Raw genomic sequence first — 19098 nt, 5'->3', positions numbered from 1 at the left:
TAACACTTTTTTTGTTACTATATGATTCCATATATGTTATGTCATAGTTTTGAAGTCTTCACTATTATTCTACAATGTAGAACATAGTAAAAAGAAAAAAGAAACTTGAATGAGTAGGTGTGTCCAAACTTGACTGGTACTGTATATATAATTTATTATATTTATTTTTAAAATAAAACATTTTCAGGCCTCAAAATGTGGACAATGAGGCTTGCAAGACAAGAGAATCCTCTTGTGTTGAAGAACTGGTTGAACAAGACAGACCCAACAAAAGTGTTTCAGTCAAGAGACATCTTTATTGTTAAATTATGAATCAGTCTAATTTCTTACAATTCGGGAAGATAGACAGCAGCAACATAAAGATGAAACTGTAGTAATTAGTCTGAAAGTATTAAAAAATAAATAGCTTTGTAGGGAAGCTATAACAATAGCATCATAAAGACCTTCATTGAAGGGATAGAATGCTTTGAAATCAGTTCTACATCTTTTCTCCTTTAAATACATTCTGGAATGCTCTATCATTACATACCTAGTGAGAGGAAATCTGAAAACAAAGCTGTTTTCAACTAACGACACATAAGGGGTGGCATAATAGCTAACTCCCCCCTTTTACTCTGTCACCAGCAGCATCTTCAATTAAATAAAGCAATGATGTTTTAACACTCAGGGATTTACCTGGCAGAAATATAATCATTTTAATATACAGTTGAAGTCGTAAGTTTACATACACTCGTTTTTCAACCACTCCACAAATTTCTTGTTAACAAACTATAGTTTTGGCAAGTCGGTTAGGACATGTACTTTGTTCATGACACAAGTAATTTTTCCAACAATTGTTTACAGGCAGATTATTTCACACAATTCCAGTGGGTCAGAATTTTATATACATTAAGTGTACTGTGCCTTTAAACAGCTTGGGAAATTCCAGAAAATTATGTCGAAGCTTTCGTAGCTTCTGATAGGTTAATTGACATCATTTTTGTCCATCGGAGGTGTACCTGTGGATGTATTTCAAGGCCCACCTTCAAACTCAGTGCCTCTTTACTTGACATCATGGGAAAATGAGCCAAGACCTCAGAAAAAATGTGTAGACCTCCACAAGTCACAAGTGGTTCATCCTTGGGAGCAATTTCCAATCACACAAGGTATCACGTTCAACTGTACAAACAATAGAACGCAAGTATAAACACCATGGGACCACACAGCCGTCATACCACTCAAGAAGGAGACGCGTTCTGTCTCCTAGAGATGATCATACTTTGGTGCGAAAAGTGCAAATCAATCCCAGAACAACAGCAAAAGACCTTGTGAAGATGCTGAAGGAAACAGGTACAAAAATATCTATATCCACAGTAAAACGAGTCCTATATCGAGATAACCTGAAAGGCCACTCAGCAAGGAAGAAGCCACTGCTCAAAAACCGCCATAAAAAAGCCAGACTATGGTTTGCAACTGCAAATGGGGATAAAGATCGTACTTTTTGGCGAAATGTCCTCTGCTCTGATGAAACAAAAATATAACTGTTTGGCCATAATGACCATTGTTATGTTTGGAGTAAAAAGGGGAAAGCTTGCAAGCCAAAGAACACCATCCCAACCATGAAGCACAGGGGTGGCAGCATCATGTTGTGGGGGTGCTGTGCTGCAGGAGGGACTAGTGCACTTCACAAAATAGATGGCATCATGAGGATGTAAAATTATGTGGATATTTTGAAGCAACATCTCAAGACATCAGTCTTGAAATAGACAATGACCCCAAGCATACTTCCAAAGTTGTGGCAAAATGGCTTAAGGACAACAAAGTCAAGGTATTGGAGTGGCCATCACAAAGCCCTGACCTCAATCCCATGGAAAATTTGTGGGCAGAACTGAAAAAGCGCGTGCGAGCAAGGAGGCCGACAAACCTGACTCAGTTACAACAGCTCTGTCAGGAGGAATGGGCCAAAATTCACCCAACTTATTAAAGGCAATGCTGCCAAATACACTCAATTAGTATGTAAACTTCTGACCCAGTGGGAATGTGATGAAAGAAGTAAAAGCTGAAATAAATAACTCTCTCTACTATTATTCTGACATTTCACATTCTTAAAATAAAGTTGTGATCCTAACTGACCTAAGACAGGGAATTTTTTACTAGGATTAAATGTCAGGAATTGTGAAAAACTGAGTTTAAATGTATTTGGTTCAAGTGTATGTAAACTTCCGACTTCAACTGTAGCTATTAACTATTAACTAAAATGACCATTAATTTCAGTTGTTGCTGTGTCTTATAAACTTCTGTTCTCATTCCACCCAGAGAGTGGAAATGACTCTTAGCTCAAATATACAATATATTTTATTTCTACTTAACAGAGGACATGGAAACCATTACCTCTTTCTCTGTTACTCTGAGTTGTACAGTCTTAGAAAAAAAGGTGCCATCTGGAACCTAAAATGGTTATTCGGCTACCCACATAGGAAAACTCTTTGGAGAACCCTTTTTGGTTCCAGGTACAACCCTTTTCGGTTCCTCTACATGGAACCCAAAAGGGTTCTGGTTTCCTCTACATGGAACCAAAAATAGTTATCCTATGGGGACAGCTGATGAACCCTTTTGGAACCCTTTTTTCTAAGAGTGTGTGGATTAGACTTTAACCACATTAGGAGTGTATCTACTATCTACGTAAACAACTTCTCATTTCTTATTTCACTTCTAAAAGAAGCTGTGATTCTACATGCAATTTAACACAAATTAATGAATGACATCTAGGTTGTGGCATCATAAAGTACATTTACACCATTTCAATAGCTGCTATGCTCGTTTCAGTTGAGCTCAAAAGTATTATTCTTCAGCTAACCTTTCATAATGCCATATTTTCTGGGACAGCATATTTCAAATGAAGCATCATATACATGTTTTACATTAGATACAGATATTCCATTGTTTTCCTTGTCATTAGTTGAAGAAAAAACAACTCATAAAATGTTTATCTACAGCATTCACCATGGCCAAGAATAATAACGAAAACACAAAGTTAAGAAAATAAATACAATCTCCTTGTTATTAACATGACAGACATTTGTTTTAAAAGAATGCCACAAAACCATTCCAACTAGCTGTAGATACACAATTAAGTCTAAAGAACTAGTACTTCTATCATGAATATGCATATTTCAGCAAGCTATAAATAGTCAAGCAAATTAAAAAGGTTATGTGGGTTTGTTTCAATCATCCCTACTTGATTAAATAGCTCTGATTTTATGTGAGAAATATGATAGTGTGAGTTTAACTCTGTGGCCAGAGACTTGGCATCAAAAACATGCTCCAGTGTTCCAGAAACACAGACAGAATGGAACAGGGTTTCAGATGTTCCGATATGGCTCCTCAACACGGGGGCCCCTCAGGGGTGCGTGCTCAGTCCCCTCCTGTACTCCCTGTTCACTTATGACTGCAGGGCCAGGCATGACTCCAACACCATCATTAAGTTTGCTGATGACACAACAGTGGTTTGCCTGATCACCAAAAACGATGAGACAGCCTATAGAGAGGAGGTCAGAGACCTGACCATGCGGTGCAAGGTCAACAACCTCTCCCTCACGTGATCAAGACAAAGGAGATGATTGTGGACTACAGGAAAAGGAGGACCGAGCACGCCCCATTCTCATCAACGGGGCTGTAGTGGAGCAGGTTGAGAGCTTCAAGTTCCTTGGCATCCACATCACCAACAAACTAACATGGTCCAAGCAGAAGAGGGCACACAAAACCTATTCCCCCTTGGGAGATTGAAAAGATTTGTCATGGGTCCTCAGATCCTCAAAAGGTTTTATAGTAGCACCATCGAGAGCATCCTGACGGGTTGCATCACTGCCTGGTATGGCAACTGCTCGGCCTCTGACCGCATGGCACTACAGAGGGTAGTGAGTACGGCCCAGTACATCACCGGGGCCAAGCTTGCTACCATCCAGGACCTCTATACCAGGCGGTGTCAGAGAAAGGCCCTAAAAATTGTCAAAGACTCCAGCCACCCTAGTCATAGACTGTTCTCTCTGCTACCGCACGGCAAGCGGTACCGGAGCGCCAAATCTAGGCCCAAGAGGCTTCGAAACAGCTTCTACCCCAAAGCCATAAGACTCCTGAACAGCAGCTCCAGACTATTTGCATTGCCCCTCCACCTCTTCTATGTTGCTGCTACTCTCTGTTATTATCTATGCATAGTCAATTTAATAACTCTACCTACATGTACATATTACCTCAATTACCTCGAGACCGGTGCCCCCGAACATGGACTCTGTACCGGTACTCATTGAATACAGGCCTGCTATTGTTATTTACTGCTGCTCTTTAATGATTTGTTATTCTTATTTCACTTTTTTTGTGTATTTTCTTATAACTGCATTGTTGGTTAAGGGCTTGTAAGTAAGCATTTAAGGTCTACCTACACCTGTTGTATTCAGCACATGTGAGAAATAAAATTTGATTTGATTTGAGGTATTGTCTCTCTATTCATATGAAAGGTTTTTCTTTGTTCCCTAAAATATTGAATGTCACTTGATTTGATTAGGTAGTATACTTTGAATTGATTTGAGGGCATGTGTGTTCAAAAGGGGGGCATGTGGCCCGACAAAAATGAATGACAGTGGTATTCAACCACTCCAGTGGACTATCAGCAGCATTTGTGGAAAGTTAAGATGTACCTTTGATAATGTGTTAAGCTAGACGCAAACAGAAACTTTAGGTTAAGAAGTGATAGTTGATTATTTTTACATCCTTTGAGGTAGATCTCTGTTGGAAAACAAACCGTCAATAGGCGTTTTGAAGCTATGACATCATCAAGGAAATAAACATTGAAATAATTAAGTTAATCTATCAAATGTGAAATATTTCTACAACCAAGCCAAACCACAGTTTTAGTTCTGGCTGATATAGTGAACCGACCACTCTTGATGATTCTAGCTTCCCTGCTTGTCTCTGAAGCAGGGTTGTGGTGGTTGGGAAAGGGTTGTGCATTGGTTAGTTGACTAACTAACTAGCTTCCTACACTACTTCCCTCGGCCTTGGATCCCACAACTGCCACCAACTGCCCTTTCCCTTCCTGCTTTATCAGCACAGACTCAGCAGTCCTGGTAGCTACACTCTGACGAAACCACCTCTGGCCTCTTGGCGAGGTTACATTTTCCTAGCTCCACCATCTTACCGGTGTAGTCAATACACAGCACGCTTCGATGGCGCACCCCCACACCACATGTCCTCGAGCATGCCGACCAGGGACCCATCTGCCAGACAGGGCAGGGCAGGTCCCCACACGGCCGGATGTCTGCCGGCCGCAGGTCCTCATCACAGGAGAAGGACAGGGTGCCTGACCCGTCCCGGCACTCTACGTTCCTTCTTGACCAACCTGAACCACAGCTCTTGGAGCACTCGGACCACTCCCCCAGAGCCCACTCTGAGCCCCCTAGTGGCAGAATCGCATGTAGCGAAGCTCTACCCTCAGCTCCAGGCTTGGTGAAGGGGACATCCCTGGGGAGGAAAAAGCTGTACTTGACCCTAGGGGTAGAGGCGTCTCCGGCTGTGGACAGGAGTTGGACAGCGACTGCCTGTCGGAGCTTCTGGTAACTCAAGACCCTCTCCAGGGTGGTGGAGGAACCACTGTACCGGAGTACGGCGCCCAGGACTGGGATGTCCTGCTCTGCTGTGGACACAGAGAAATTCCCGTTCAGGATGTAGGAAACCTCTGTCTTCAAGGCCAGGTAGTTGCCGTCGTGTCTGATCCCGCGGTGGCTCTTTTGCTTGATGTCGATGTTGGTGGCCCCGGCCGGAATGGTCACAATGTCGTTGTAGCCGAAACTGTGTTGAATTAAATTAAGACAGAGGAAAGTTTCAGTTGAAAGCTTATACTTATCTACAGGATGTATGCTAATGACTTTCCATGACCAGCATTTGAATTATTTCTATGACATCAGAATCATCTTGAAAAGACGTGAATCAGTCAACCATTTTCACGAATTCAGAGAAACAACTCTGCCCTCAAAGGAATTGAATCCTGAATATATTTATTTTACTCACATGGCTTTATTCATCGATCCAGTGATCTTCCTGCAGGTTGTTCCATCACCCCCACACATGCCACATTTGTCCAGCTTCACACTGGAGCCGATCACCTGATCGCAGCCAGCTTTGACGCACTGTCCCTGGACACAGATGGAGGTGGTGTCTGGGCCACAGGTGGTGCCATCAACAACCTGAAACAACATAGAAAAACATGCAAAGTATTCGCCTCAACTCCTAGAGCACTGTAAATCAAGCGTGTTGATGAGTTGGAAATGAATCAACCCAGTGATCAAAACTAGGCAAAACTGGTTTCTGGTTATAATAATGTCATTTCAACCAGCTGGGAACTATTTCAAATTTGAGTAGAGTTATAGCTACCTTGGCCTCGAATACTTTGAATTCATTGCTGTCTCTTGCTCTGCAGAACAGTTTGCACCTGTCCCTGGGTGAGACACCGTTGTATTTGGGGATCCACTGCTTGATGTTCCCATGGATGTCCAGGTATCGGTCGCTGTTGTACTTCTCACACTGCTCATCTCTGAAGCTCTTACCTGGGAGAACGAACATGGCATATCATTATCAATCCTATCTCTACTGATGACATTCAAGCATGTCAAGGAAACTCTTATACTACTAATTAAACTAGCCTTGTATCTATACTGTATGTGATAATGCCAACTGTATACATTTGAAATGCTATCATTGCCATGCACCATATGGAAGATGTATTTGTATTTATTAAGGATCCCCATTAGCTGCTGCCAAGGCAATATTAAGGCAGTTATATACAATTAAAAATATTACATGACATTACATTTCATAACACTTTTCACAACACATTAAGTGTGTGCCATCAGGCCACTACTTTACTATCTCATTATTACAATACAAAATCCATGTGTACGTGTGTGTAGAGAGCGTTTGTTCGCATGTGTATGTGTGTGTCTGTGCTTGGTTGCCCGCCCAATGTAATTGTTGAGGTGTGGATATATTGATCAGTTATTGATTTGGATATAGTGATTCATTGTTGGTGTTAATTTACCATGCTCATCTTGGCAGGCCTGTATGTGACAAGTCTGGTACTTGGCTCTCTGTCCCGCACAGTATGCTCCTCCGTTTTGTGGCTTGGGATCAGTGCATTCTCTCTGGGAAAACTCCACCCCTCCGCCACATGACCTGGAGCATGACCCCCAGGGGCCCCACACACCCCAACCTCCGTCCACAGGCTCCTACAAGATACAACCAGACAGATCAATCAGTAATTAAATCAATGAAATTGTGCTTAGAACCCTTCAACTGTTGTCACAAAGTTTACAGGCTTTGAGTGAACATGTGAAATTAAATTATTCACACTACAAAAATGGAATCTCTACCCTCAGTAATGAAATTCCCTACCCGTGTCATTTGAAAACAATTACTATATGGCAGTCTTGATAAGAGTTTTTCTTTGCTTGGTTAGGGTTTTTAGTTTGGCATCTCTTGTGGCATATAGTGGCCTGGCCTGCAGTCTGCCACGCGTGTAACTGCCTCTTGTGCGTACTCACAGCTCCTGGCATGTGCTACTAAGACACAGCATTTCATTTCTCTGGGGTTTTTACGAGTTGGCTGCAACAACTCCTCTAACAGCCAGAGTGTCTGGAATCACAAGCTAGTCCCTTGGAACAGGCTTGGCTGTATTTAAATATACTTACTTTTTAAAGGCCTGAACCAAATATACTAAGCCGGGCCCTCAGACTGACATTTGGGGGTCTGAATAAGAGAGGTATTTATTATTTTCAGCTGCCACGTGACAGGGCTGGTACTGGGGCCGGGCATAGGGCCAGGACCGGATGGGGGCACATGACAAAATGAGACTACATTCTATTTCTGAAGATGAAGTATTGAAACAGACGGGAGCCAGAAACTGTCTCTCACCAAAGCAGTGAAAAGAAATAACACCTGTCATGGTCAAGTGTAGACAGTGAGAGAAACAGAGCGCAAGAGAGAGAAAGTCAGAAGAGAAAGACTGCAAGAGAGAAATCCTGTAGGCTATGACATAAACACTGCATACAAAAAGCTGAAGTAGGTAGTAAATCGTTGAGGTAGCCTATTTAAACATGTTTTTTCAGGCAGGTAAGAGGGTCCATAAATCACACAGAGACTGGAGGAGTTAGTGCCTCAGACACAATCATCCGATCCCTATGCAGAAGGATGGAGGATTTTAGCCAGTCACTCAGACAGACAGAGCGAGAATCAGAATGGTTCAGAATACTGTTGAAGTCGGAAATTTACATACACCTTAAGCCTAATACATTTAAACTCAGTTTTTCACAATTCTTGACATTTAATCCTAGTATAAATTCCCTGTCTTAGGTCAGTTAGGAAAACCACTTTATTTTAATGTGAAATGTCAGAATAATAGTAGAGAGTGAAGTTTACATACACTCAATTAGTATTTGGTAGCATTGCCTTGGGTCAAACGTTTCAGCTAGTCTTCCATTTTGGCCCAATCCTAACAGAGCTGGTGTTGTAGCTGAGTCAGGTTTGTAGGCCTCCTTGCTTGCACACAGTTCTGCCCACAAATGTTCTACAGGATTGAGGTACGGGCTATGTGATGGCCACTCCAATACCTTGACTTTGTTGTCCTTAAGCTATTTTGCCACAACTTTGGAAGTATGCTTGGGGTCATTGTCCAAGGGCGGCAGGGTAGTCTAGTGGTTAGAGCGTTGGACTAGTAACCGGAAGGTTGCAAGTTCAAATCCCTGAGCTGACAAGGTACAAATCTGTCATTCTGCCCCTGAACAGGCAGTTAACCCACTGTTCCTAGGCTGTCATTGAAAATAAATAATTTGTTCTTAACTGACTTGCCTAGTTAAATTAAAATTTGGAAGACCCATTTGCAACAAAGCTTTAACTTCCTGACTCATGTCTCCTGCAGCAAAGCACCCCCACAACACTCTGGGGTATGCTTCACGGTTGGGATGGTGTTCTTTGGCTTTTTCCTCCAAATATAATGATGGTCATTAATGGCAAAACTATTTTTGTTTCATCAAACCAGAGAACATTTCTCCAAAAAGTACAATCTTTGTCCCCATGTGCAGTTGCAAACTGTAGTCTGGCTTTTTTATGGCGGTTTTGGAAGCAGTGGCTTCTTCCTTGCTGAGCGGCCTTTCAGGTTATGTCAATATAGGACTCGTTTTACTGTGAATGTAGATACTTTTGTCCCTTTTTCCTCCAGCATCTTAACAAGGTCCTTTGCTGTTGTTCTGGGATTGATTTGCACTTTTCGCAACAAAGTACATTAATCTCTAGGAGACAGAACGCGTCTCCTTCCTGAGTGGTATGGCGGCTGCGTGGTGCCATGGTGTTTATACTTGCGTACTATTATTTGTACAGATGAACGTGGTACCTTCGGGCGTTTGGAAATTGATTCCAAAGGATGAACCAGACCTGTGGAGGTCTATACTTTTTTTTCTGTGTTCTTGGCTGATTTCTTTAGATTTTCCCATGATGTCAAGCAAAGAGGCACTGAGTTTGAATGTAGGCCTTGAAATACATCCACAGGTACACCTCCAATTGACTCAAATGATGTCAATTAGCCTATCAGAAGCTTCTAAAGCCATGACATAATTTTCTGGAATCTTTCAAGCTGTTTAAAGGCACAGTTAACTTAGTGTATGTAACTTCTGACCCACTGGAATTGTGATACAGTGAATTCTAAGTGAAATAATCTGTCTGTAAACTGTTGGAAAAATGACTTGTGTCATGCACAAAGTAGATATCCTAACTGACTTGCCAAAACTATAGTTTGTTAACAAGAAATTTGTGGAGTGATTGAAAAAATTATTTTAATGACCCCAACCTAAGTGTATGTAAACTTCCGACTTCAACTGTACATATAGCACCTCTCTTTTCTGCTGATCAGTCACTGCAGCACAGACACCTCCCTGACAGGTGGTGTTGGTCCCAGCTCCAGCCCCGGCCCCAGCCCAGCAGAGCGTGCCATCAGCCCAGGGCAGGCTGCCGTTCCGGGTGGTGCAGTGTGGCTGGCCCTCCTCCCGGCACCACAGCTGGCTGCAAGTCTGGTCCTCTGGGGTGTCCGGACACAGGCTGAACTCCTCCCCGAAGGCCTGCTGGCACTGACGGTCCAGGTTGTAGGAGACACCAGGAGGATCAACAGGGAGAGGGAGAGTCTGCTCTGGAGGATCCAACAGACAGTCACCTGGGAGAGAGGAACATAAAGCAGGCACAAATCAGTCAATCAAATTGATTTATAAAGCCCTTTCTAATTCAGCCGACAGTCACCTGGAAAGAGACACATTTTTATTTATTTAGTCAGTTGAGGATAAATGATTGCATACAACGATGGTCTAGCTACATTAACAAACAGGCACAGACACATCAACAGGCATGAAAGTTCCAGTAAGCTCAGGGGTGACAAAATGTCAATAAGATCTGGAGGACGTGTTAGTCAGTGACTGACATTTGGGAGATCTGTACATACTGTATTATACTGAAGGTGTTAAGAAGACCTAGGGGGGGGGGGGGGGGGGGCTAAAGCTCTGATAAAGCTGGGAGCACACGTTCCTCTTCTATCAATCACCAGGAAACGACAACTGCAACTGGGTGCCAGTCCGCCTGAAGCATGTGAAATTGGACTGTTATGTTTATTTTTTGCAAACCTAAAACAGGTGTACAACAGTTTTAGCTTGTGGGGGCTATTTTCATAGCAGAATGGAATGGTCAAATACACAGAGATGTGTTTAAGGGAAGATACATTCCTTGCCTCTAAAGATTTTGTTGCCAGAAGGTAACGTCATATCCAGTGGCTGAATCAGGTGATAGAAATGGTTGTAGATCATTGCCAAACATTACATTTAACTTCAGACTTCTGAAGCAGCTTTTCTTCATGAACTCTATGTAGAACTTTAACTTTAACTCTTGGCATTGATGTGCATGTCAGACAGAAGAGTTACTGCCTCTCTGCCCTGGTACAGTATGTTGCTTAATCCTATTTTGTTAGATATTTTTAGTGGTATGGCCCCTTTAACAAAGGAGAATTCTGCAACATCAGTTCACTATATATCTGTGGCAAGGCCGGTAAAGACAACATGTGCTTGGCTACACTCGTTTTCTCTTCTCTGTGAGGGAAAACAGTTGTTAAAGCTGGAATGTGTGACTCACCAGCAGATGAGTCAGAGAGAGAGAGAGAGAGACAGAGAGATTATTTTATTACAATGTATATTGTATATATTGTTGCTTTGGCAATATTGACGCAATGCTTTTTTCATGCCAATAAAGCAACTTGAATTTGAATTTGAGAGAGAAATCAAAGTGGAGATTGAAATATCGATGGGAGATAAAACATTGACTGAGAAAAATGGATGCTATTTCGCAACACAAATATCTGCTTTGCCTTAGATTTGCTATCTTCCATTCTAGGAGCAAAAACATCCATCTTGAGATGCCTTCTCCCAGCAATCTCAGGCATGTCTGCTGTGTGTGTGTCATCTGAATTATTACAGTGCTGTCTGTGTCTCTGCCCTGCCATGAGCAGACAGAAGTGAAGAGAAGAGCCTCTCACTGCAAAGAGAGAGGAGCTTACTCTCCAAGGACTGTTAGTTTGGACAATCTCAGCAAAATTACAAATAGTGGTTTTCAGAGACCATAAATAGAGGTTGATGGAGCGAGTTTAGGCAGAATGGGCTTTTTAAAAAGAGAGAGAAATAAAATAAACTTGTAAAATGTTAGGGGTTCATATTATATAGGGAATTCTCCCCACTCTCTGAGTCCTAAATTACATAGCACACTCTCTGTGGCAGGTGTCTATTAACTGCATAATAACAGCCTATGGCCTTTTAGGACAAATGTCTCAAAACTGTTATTCAAACATAATGAAACCGCAAACTGTTTTTACTCAGATTCAGTTTGTCTGGAATGCTACCTCATGACCAAAACCAAATGAAAGCTGGGAACCACATGTTAACCAATAAGAACAAACTGCAAACTACATGCAATTATGTTCTTGGGTAGTAAGTAGTGCATCGGGGAATCATGATTTCAGCCAATACATCTGACTCAATACACTACACTTGATCTACACTTGATACAGTGGTTAGAGAGAATCTAATAGAATAAAATAATAGAGAAGAAAGCACTGGGATAAAGGTTTAAAAGGGTAAGTTATCCTACCATATCCATTGTCGAAAAACTCTGTGACATAGCGGGCGCTACATGGCGACCATGGCAAAGTCTTGTTGAGGCTAAAGAACACAGACGCCATCATGTGTGGCCCATCCAGGTGTCCGAACCATCTGATACAGTTATTAGAGTCGTCATGAGGCATGCTGAGTACATGACCTGAGGAGATAAAGAAGAAGATGCTGCTGAGAACTGACGTATGTATGGCTTACATCATGCACTTTATTACTGCACTTAACTTTATTTCTAGCTAGTTGGATGGTTTCGTGGTTTACAAGGAACCTAATTATGATATTAACTGAATGAAAACAAGAGGCAAAGCAGGACAGCCATGACAGGTGACTCAGGAGAAGTACTGGACATCCATCCACATTGGCCTTTACTCAAGTTTCCTACCTTGTGAGATAGGAAACACACAAGTATGCAATTTGTTCCATAGTGTGTTACTGTAACATACCAAGCCCATATTTCTATAGCGCATTAACATACCTAGCTCGTGTGTCACAGTGTAGGCGGCCTGCAGACCGTTATCCTCTATTACAGAGCAGCTTCTCTTGGGGTCACACATGGTGCCCACGTCAGCCACCCCCAGGGTGTCACAGCTCCTCTGACCACAGATGTCCTGCATAGGGGGTACAGGGAGAGAGGGCATGAGGACTTTATCACAATGGGAAAGAGGACAAGATGAGAGAAAAAGGGCGAGAGGAGTAGGGATCTCACAACTCATCTGCCCATAGATATCCTACATGGGGTAGAGGGAGAGGAGAGGAGAGGAGAGGAGAGGAGAGGAGAGGAAAAGGGCTAGGGGATTAGAGAGTAGGAAGAGGAGGGACACATTTCAGACACTGATATCCAGACATTGCTGCGTTTGTTCCAGACAGAGGGGGTTTTCCCCCTAAAAGTGAAGCTCTTGCCAGCAAAACATATTTGTCAGTGTTTCCATCGTAAAATGAAGCAAATACATGGCAGCCAGTAGATTTGGGGAGAAAGAAAATGTAACTGTGTGGTAAAACAAGGCCATTGAAGCTCTAGTTTCAGTTACACTTACAGACAGGCATCCCCAAAAAAGGGTACTTTGGAGACTAGAAGAGAGACTGGAAGGGCAAAGGGGCATGTGCTCTGCACAACACAGAGGTTGATGGGAGAATAGGCTGGTGGTAATGGCTGGAGCGGAATGGGTGGAATGGTATCAAATACATCAAACATATGGTTTCCATTCCATTTGCGCCGTTCCTGCCATTTTTATGAGCCGTTCTCCCCTCAGCAGCCTCCTGCGCTGCACAGGTGGAGCCCTATCTGTGCACGTGCCACCCTATCTGTGCACGTGCCTGCTTTTCACACTAAACAGAGCCAAACCAAGCTGTACCGAGCATGGCCTGGTTTTGCATCCACCATAGTTGCTGGAACCATACTGAAAAGGACAATGTTAAAATAAAATATTTGAGCTAGTACTGTTTGGTCAGCACAAGAGAGTAAAAGGGTAATAGGGTTCATCTCACCTGCCTGGTGAATTGGATAGTTGTGTCCTAGCTTGCTGGGTGATTGAGATGGAATGGCTAATGTTCTAAGTTCTCACCTGTCTGGTGAATAAGATGGCTGTATCGTAGTGTTCCAGGTGCCTCTGGCTGGAGGGGTTGAAGAGCTGCTGCCAGTTACAGAAGTTCCTGAGGGCCATTCCTCCGTTGTTGGACACCTGGGGCCCTACATCTTCGTCCTCCACCACCAGCATCTTCACAACCACCAGGCTCACTGAGTTCTTCAGACTGGGGTGGCGGTAGACCTGCGCCGCCACTGCCATCAGAGTCAGTAGGTAGTGCTTTAGAGGGAAGAGAGAGATATGCCTTGTAATATATAATTTAGTAGAACTGTCAGCATTGACAGTGACACATATATTACGGAAATGTGGCTCATGCGGGAATCGAACCCTGGTGTTGCCAGCACCATGTTTTAACCAAATGAGCAACTGGAAGCACATGTGGAAGCATGGGAAACAATGACCTGACCAATGATCTGTAACACTCAACTAGAGGTCGACCGATTAATCGGAATGGCCGATTAATTAGGGCCGATTTCAAGTTTTCATAACAATCGGAAATTGATATTTTTGGGCGCCGATTTGCCAAATTTTTAAATATAATTTTTTATAACTGAAAGCGCGAAGCACTGCTTTTAATCATGGCAAGGTGACCGGAAACATGATTTAATACAAACAGTGTAGCTATTCCATCCGCAAGGCAATCAAACAAGCTAAGCGTCAGTAGAGACAAAGTAGAGTTGCAATTCAACGGCTCAGAGACGAGACGTATGTGGCAGGGTCTACAGTCAATCACGGATTACAAAAAGAAAACCATCCCTGTCACGGACACCGAAGTCTTTCTCCCAGATAAACTAAAAAACCTCTTTGCTCGCTTTGAGGACAATACAGTGCCACTGACACGTCCCGCTACTAAAACCTGCGGGCTCTCCTTCACCGCAGTCAACGTGAGTAAACATTTAAACGTGTTAACCCTCGCAAAGCTGCCAGCCCAGACGGCATCCCTAGCTGCGTCCTCAGAGCAGGCGCAGACCAGCTGGCTGGTGTGTTCAATCAATCCCTATCCCAGTCTGCTGTTCCCACATGCTTCAATAGGGCCACCATTGTTCCTGTTCCCAAGAAAGCTAAGGTAACTGAGATAAACTATTATTTCCCCGTAGCACTCACTTCCGTCATCATGAAGTGGTTTGAGAGACTAGTCAAGGATCATATCAACTCCATCCTACCTGACACCCTAGACCCACTCCAATTTGTGGGGCCCCACAAGGATGCGTTCTCAGCCCTCTCCTGTACTCCCTGTTCACCCATGACTGCGTGGCCATGCACTCCTCCAACTCAATCATCAAATTTGCAGACGACACTACAGTGGTAGGCTTGATTACCAACAACGACGAGACGGTCTACAGGGAGGAGGTGAGGGCCCTCAGAGTGTGGTGTCAGGAAAATAACCTCTCACTCAACGTCAACAAAACAAAGGAGATGATCGTGGACTTCAGGAAACAGCAGAGGGAGCACCCCCTATCCACATTGACGGGACAGTAGTGGAGATGGTGGAAAGTTTTATGTACCTCTGCTTACACATCACGGACAAACTGAAATGATCCACCCACACAGACAGCGTGGTGAAGAAGGCGCAACAGCGTCTCTTCAACCTCAGGAGGCTGAAGAAATTAGACTTGTCCCCGAAAACACTCACAAACTTTTACAGATGCACAATCAAGAGCATCCTGTCGGGCTGTATCACCGCCTGGTACGGCAACTGCTTCACCCACAACCGTAATGCTCTCCAGAGGGTAGTGAGGTCTGCACAACGCATCACTCCTGGGGGCAAACTACCTGCCCTCCTGGACACCTACACCACCTGATGTCACAGGAAGGCCAAAAAGATCATCAAGGACAACAACCACCCGAGCCACTGCCTGTTCACCCCGCTGTCATCCAGAAGGCGAGATCAGTATAGGTGCATCAATGCTGGGACCGAGAGACTGAAAAACAGCTTCTATCTCAAGGCCATCAGACTGTTAAATAGCCATCACTAACATTGATGGCGCACGGCCATCGCTCATCCATATATTTGTATGTACATATTCTTATTCACTCCTTTACACTTGTGTGTATCAAGGTAGTTGTTGTGAAATTGTTAGATTACTTGTTAGATATTACTGCACGGTCAGAACTAGAAGCACAAGCACATTACACTCACATTAACATCTGCTAACCATGTGTATGTGACCAATCAAATTTGATGGTATAGAGACACATGACATTTTAATTGAATTCACAGGATATTTGAACAGTATTTAATCATACAAACACAACACAGCTATCTGTATTACCCTTCATATGCTGACAAACTGCATGTGGGGTTTGAACTTTCAATGTTTGGGTTTTCCAACCAGATAATTAACCATCTGAGCCACTGGGGGATAACCTTGTGGCTTTGTTCAGCCAAATATGGTCAATCAGGACACAGAACACATAAAAATATACCCATCCTCTTCATATGCTGTGTTCTTGTAACACTGTATTTCATGATTTTCTTTCTACATCACGTGTTGAAAGTCTTATTATTCACACCCCTTGACTTTTTCAAAATGTTGTGGTGTCACAGCCTGAATTTAAAATGGATTAAATTGAGATTTTTTTTGTCACTGGCCTGCACACAATATCTTGTAATGTCAAAATGAGATGTTTTTTTACTCATTTTACATTTTTACAAATTAATTGAAAATGAAAAGCTGAAATGTATTGAGTCAATAAGTATTCAACCCCTTTGTTATGGCAAGCCTAAATAAGTTAGGGAGTAAAAATGTGCTTACCCAGTTACATATGTTGCCCGGACTCACTCTGTGTGCAATAATAGTGTTTGATGATGACATGATTTTTTAATGACTGCCTCATCTCAGCACCCCCACATATTTTTTTATTTTATTTATATATCCATTATTTTACCAGTTAAGTTGACTGAGAACACATTCTCATTTACAGCAACAACCTGGGGAATGGTTGCAGGGGAGAGGAGGGGGATGAATGAGCCAATTGAAAACTGGGGATTATTAGGTGACCTTGATGGTTTGAGGGTCAGATTGGGAATTTAGCCAGGACACCGGGGTTAACACCCCTACTCTTACGATAAGTGCCATGGGATCTTTAATGACCTCAGAGAGTCAGGACACCCGTTTAACATCCCATCCAAAAGACAGCACCCTACACTTGGCAGTGTGCCCAAACACTGCCATGAGGTATTTTTTAGACCAGAGGAAAGAGTGACTCCTACTGGCCCTCCAACACCACCTGGTCTCCCATCCAGGGACTGACCAGGACCAACCCTGCTTAGCTTCAGAAGCAAGCCAGCAGTGGTATACAGGGTGGTATGCTGCTGATATGCATACAGTTATTTGTAAGGTCCTTCAGTGATGCAGTGCATTTCAAACAGAGATTCAACCATGAAGACCAGGGAGGTTTTCCAATGCCTCGCAAAGAAGGGCACCTATTGGTAGATGGGTAAAAATAAAAAAGCAGACATTTGAGCATGGTGAGATTATTAATTACACTTTGGATGGTGTGTCAATACACCCAATCACTACTGGCGTCCGTCCTAACACCGTTGCCGGAGAGGAAGGAAACCATTCAGGGATTTCACCATTAGGTGACTTTAAAATAATTACAGAGTTTAATGGCTGTGATAAGAGAAAAGTGAGGATGGATCAACAACATGGTAGTTACTCCAAAATAATAACCACATTGACAGAGGGAAATAAGGAAGCCTGTACAGAAGAAAAATATTCCAAAACATGCATCCTGTTTCTAACAAGGCACTAAAGTATTACTGCAAAAAATGTTGGAAAGCAATGCACTTCTTGTCCTGAATACGAAGTGTTATGTTTGGGGCAAATCGAGTACAACACATTACTGACTACCCTTCTCCATATTTTCAACCATAGTGGTGGCTGCAATATGTTATGGGTATGCTTGTAATCGTTAAGGACTGGGTAGTTTTTCAGGATACAAAATGAATGGATAAGCACAGGCAAAATCCTAGAGGAAAACCTGGTTCAGTCTGCTTTTACACACTGAGAGATTAATTCCCCTCTCAGCAGGACAATAACCTAAAACACAAAACCAAACCTACACTGGAGTTGCTTACCAAGAAGACAGTGAATGTTCTTGAATGGCCGAGTTACAGTTTTGACTTAAATCTACTTAAAAATCTATGGCAAGACCTGAAAATAGAAATGATCACCAACCAATTTGACACAGCTTGAAGAATTGTGACTAATGGGCAAATGTTGCACAACCCTGGTGTGGAAAGCGCTTAGAGACTTACCCATGACTCATAGCTGTAATCGCTGCCAAAGGTGCTTCTACAAAGTACACTGCTCCAAAAAATTAAGGGAACACTAAAATAACACATCCTAGATCTGAATGAATGAAATATTCTTATTAAATACTTCTTTCTTTACATAGTTGAATGTGCCAAAATCACACAAAAATTATCAATGGAAATCAAATTTATCAATCCATGGAGGTTTGGATTTGGAGTCACACTCAAAATTAAAGTGGAACACTACAGGCTGATCCAACTTTGATGTAATGTCCTTAAAACATGTCAAAATGAGGCTCAGTAGTGTGTGTGGCCTCCACGTCCCTGTATGACCTCCCTACAATGCCTGGGCATGCTCCTGATGAGGTGGCAGATGGTCTCTTGAGGGATCTCCTCCCAGACCTGGACTAAAGCATCCGCCAACTCCTGGACAGTCTGTGGTGCAACGTGGCGTTGGTGGATGGAGCGAGACATGATGTCCAAGATGTGCTCAATTGGATTCAGGTCTGGGGAACGGGCGGGCCAGTCCATAGCATCAATGCCTTCCTCTTTCAGGAACTGCTGACACACTCCAGCCACATGAGGTCTAGCATTGTCTTGCATTAGGAGGAACCCAGGGCCAACCGCACCATCTCGGTACCTAATGGCAGTCAGGCTACCTCTGGCCAGCACATGGAGGGCTGTGCGCCCCCCCCAAAGAAATGCCAATCTTGGTGTTCTCTGGCAAATGCCAAACGTCCTGCACGGTGTTGGGCTGTAAGCACAACCCCCACCTGTGGACGTCGGGCCCTCATACCACCCTCATGGAGTCTGTTTCTGACTGTTTTAGCAGACACATGCACATTTGTGGCCTGCTGGAGGTCATTTTGCAGGGCTCTGGCAGTGCTCCTCCTGCTCCTCCTTGCACAAAGGCGGAGGTAGCGGTCCTGCTGCTGGGTTGTTGCCCTCCTACGGCCTCCTCCACGTCTCCTGATGTACTGGCCTGTCTCCTGGTAGCGCCTCCATGCTCTGGACACTACGCTGACAGACACAG

At 43.3% G+C, this 19098-nt stretch overlaps 1 protein-coding gene across 1 annotated transcript in view; it reads right to left on the bottom strand.

Moving 5' to 3' along the window:
- Nucleotides 1-276: 276 nt before the first annotated feature.
- The window catches only part of LOC139418736 (ADAM metallopeptidase with thrombospondin type 1 motif, 8a), a 31275-nt gene continuing 12453 nt past the window's right edge, over nucleotides 277-19098 (bottom strand). The window contains exons 2-9 of the mRNA XM_071168402.1: nucleotides 13784-14023; nucleotides 12697-12829; nucleotides 12199-12366; nucleotides 9912-10228; nucleotides 7070-7256; nucleotides 6406-6578; nucleotides 6043-6218; nucleotides 277-5823 (exon numbers count right to left, since the gene is read on the bottom strand). Coding sequence (XP_071024503.1) covers nucleotides 5091-5823; nucleotides 6043-6218; nucleotides 6406-6578; nucleotides 7070-7256; nucleotides 9912-10228; nucleotides 12199-12366; nucleotides 12697-12829; nucleotides 13784-14023 — 2127 coding nt within the window. The 3' untranslated portion in view covers nucleotides 277-5090. The remainder of the gene's footprint in view (nucleotides 5824-6042; nucleotides 6219-6405; nucleotides 6579-7069; nucleotides 7257-9911; nucleotides 10229-12198; nucleotides 12367-12696; nucleotides 12830-13783; nucleotides 14024-19098) is intronic.

The sequence above is a fragment of the Oncorhynchus clarkii genome, chromosome 10 (assembly GCF_045791955.1).
Source record: "Oncorhynchus clarkii lewisi isolate Uvic-CL-2024 chromosome 10, UVic_Ocla_1.0, whole genome shotgun sequence".
NCBI classification, from domain to species: domain Eukaryota; kingdom Metazoa; phylum Chordata; class Actinopteri; order Salmoniformes; family Salmonidae; genus Oncorhynchus; species Oncorhynchus clarkii.
The sequence above is the reverse complement of the archived record's forward strand: the minus strand, read 5'-3'. Positions and strand labels throughout refer to the sequence as shown.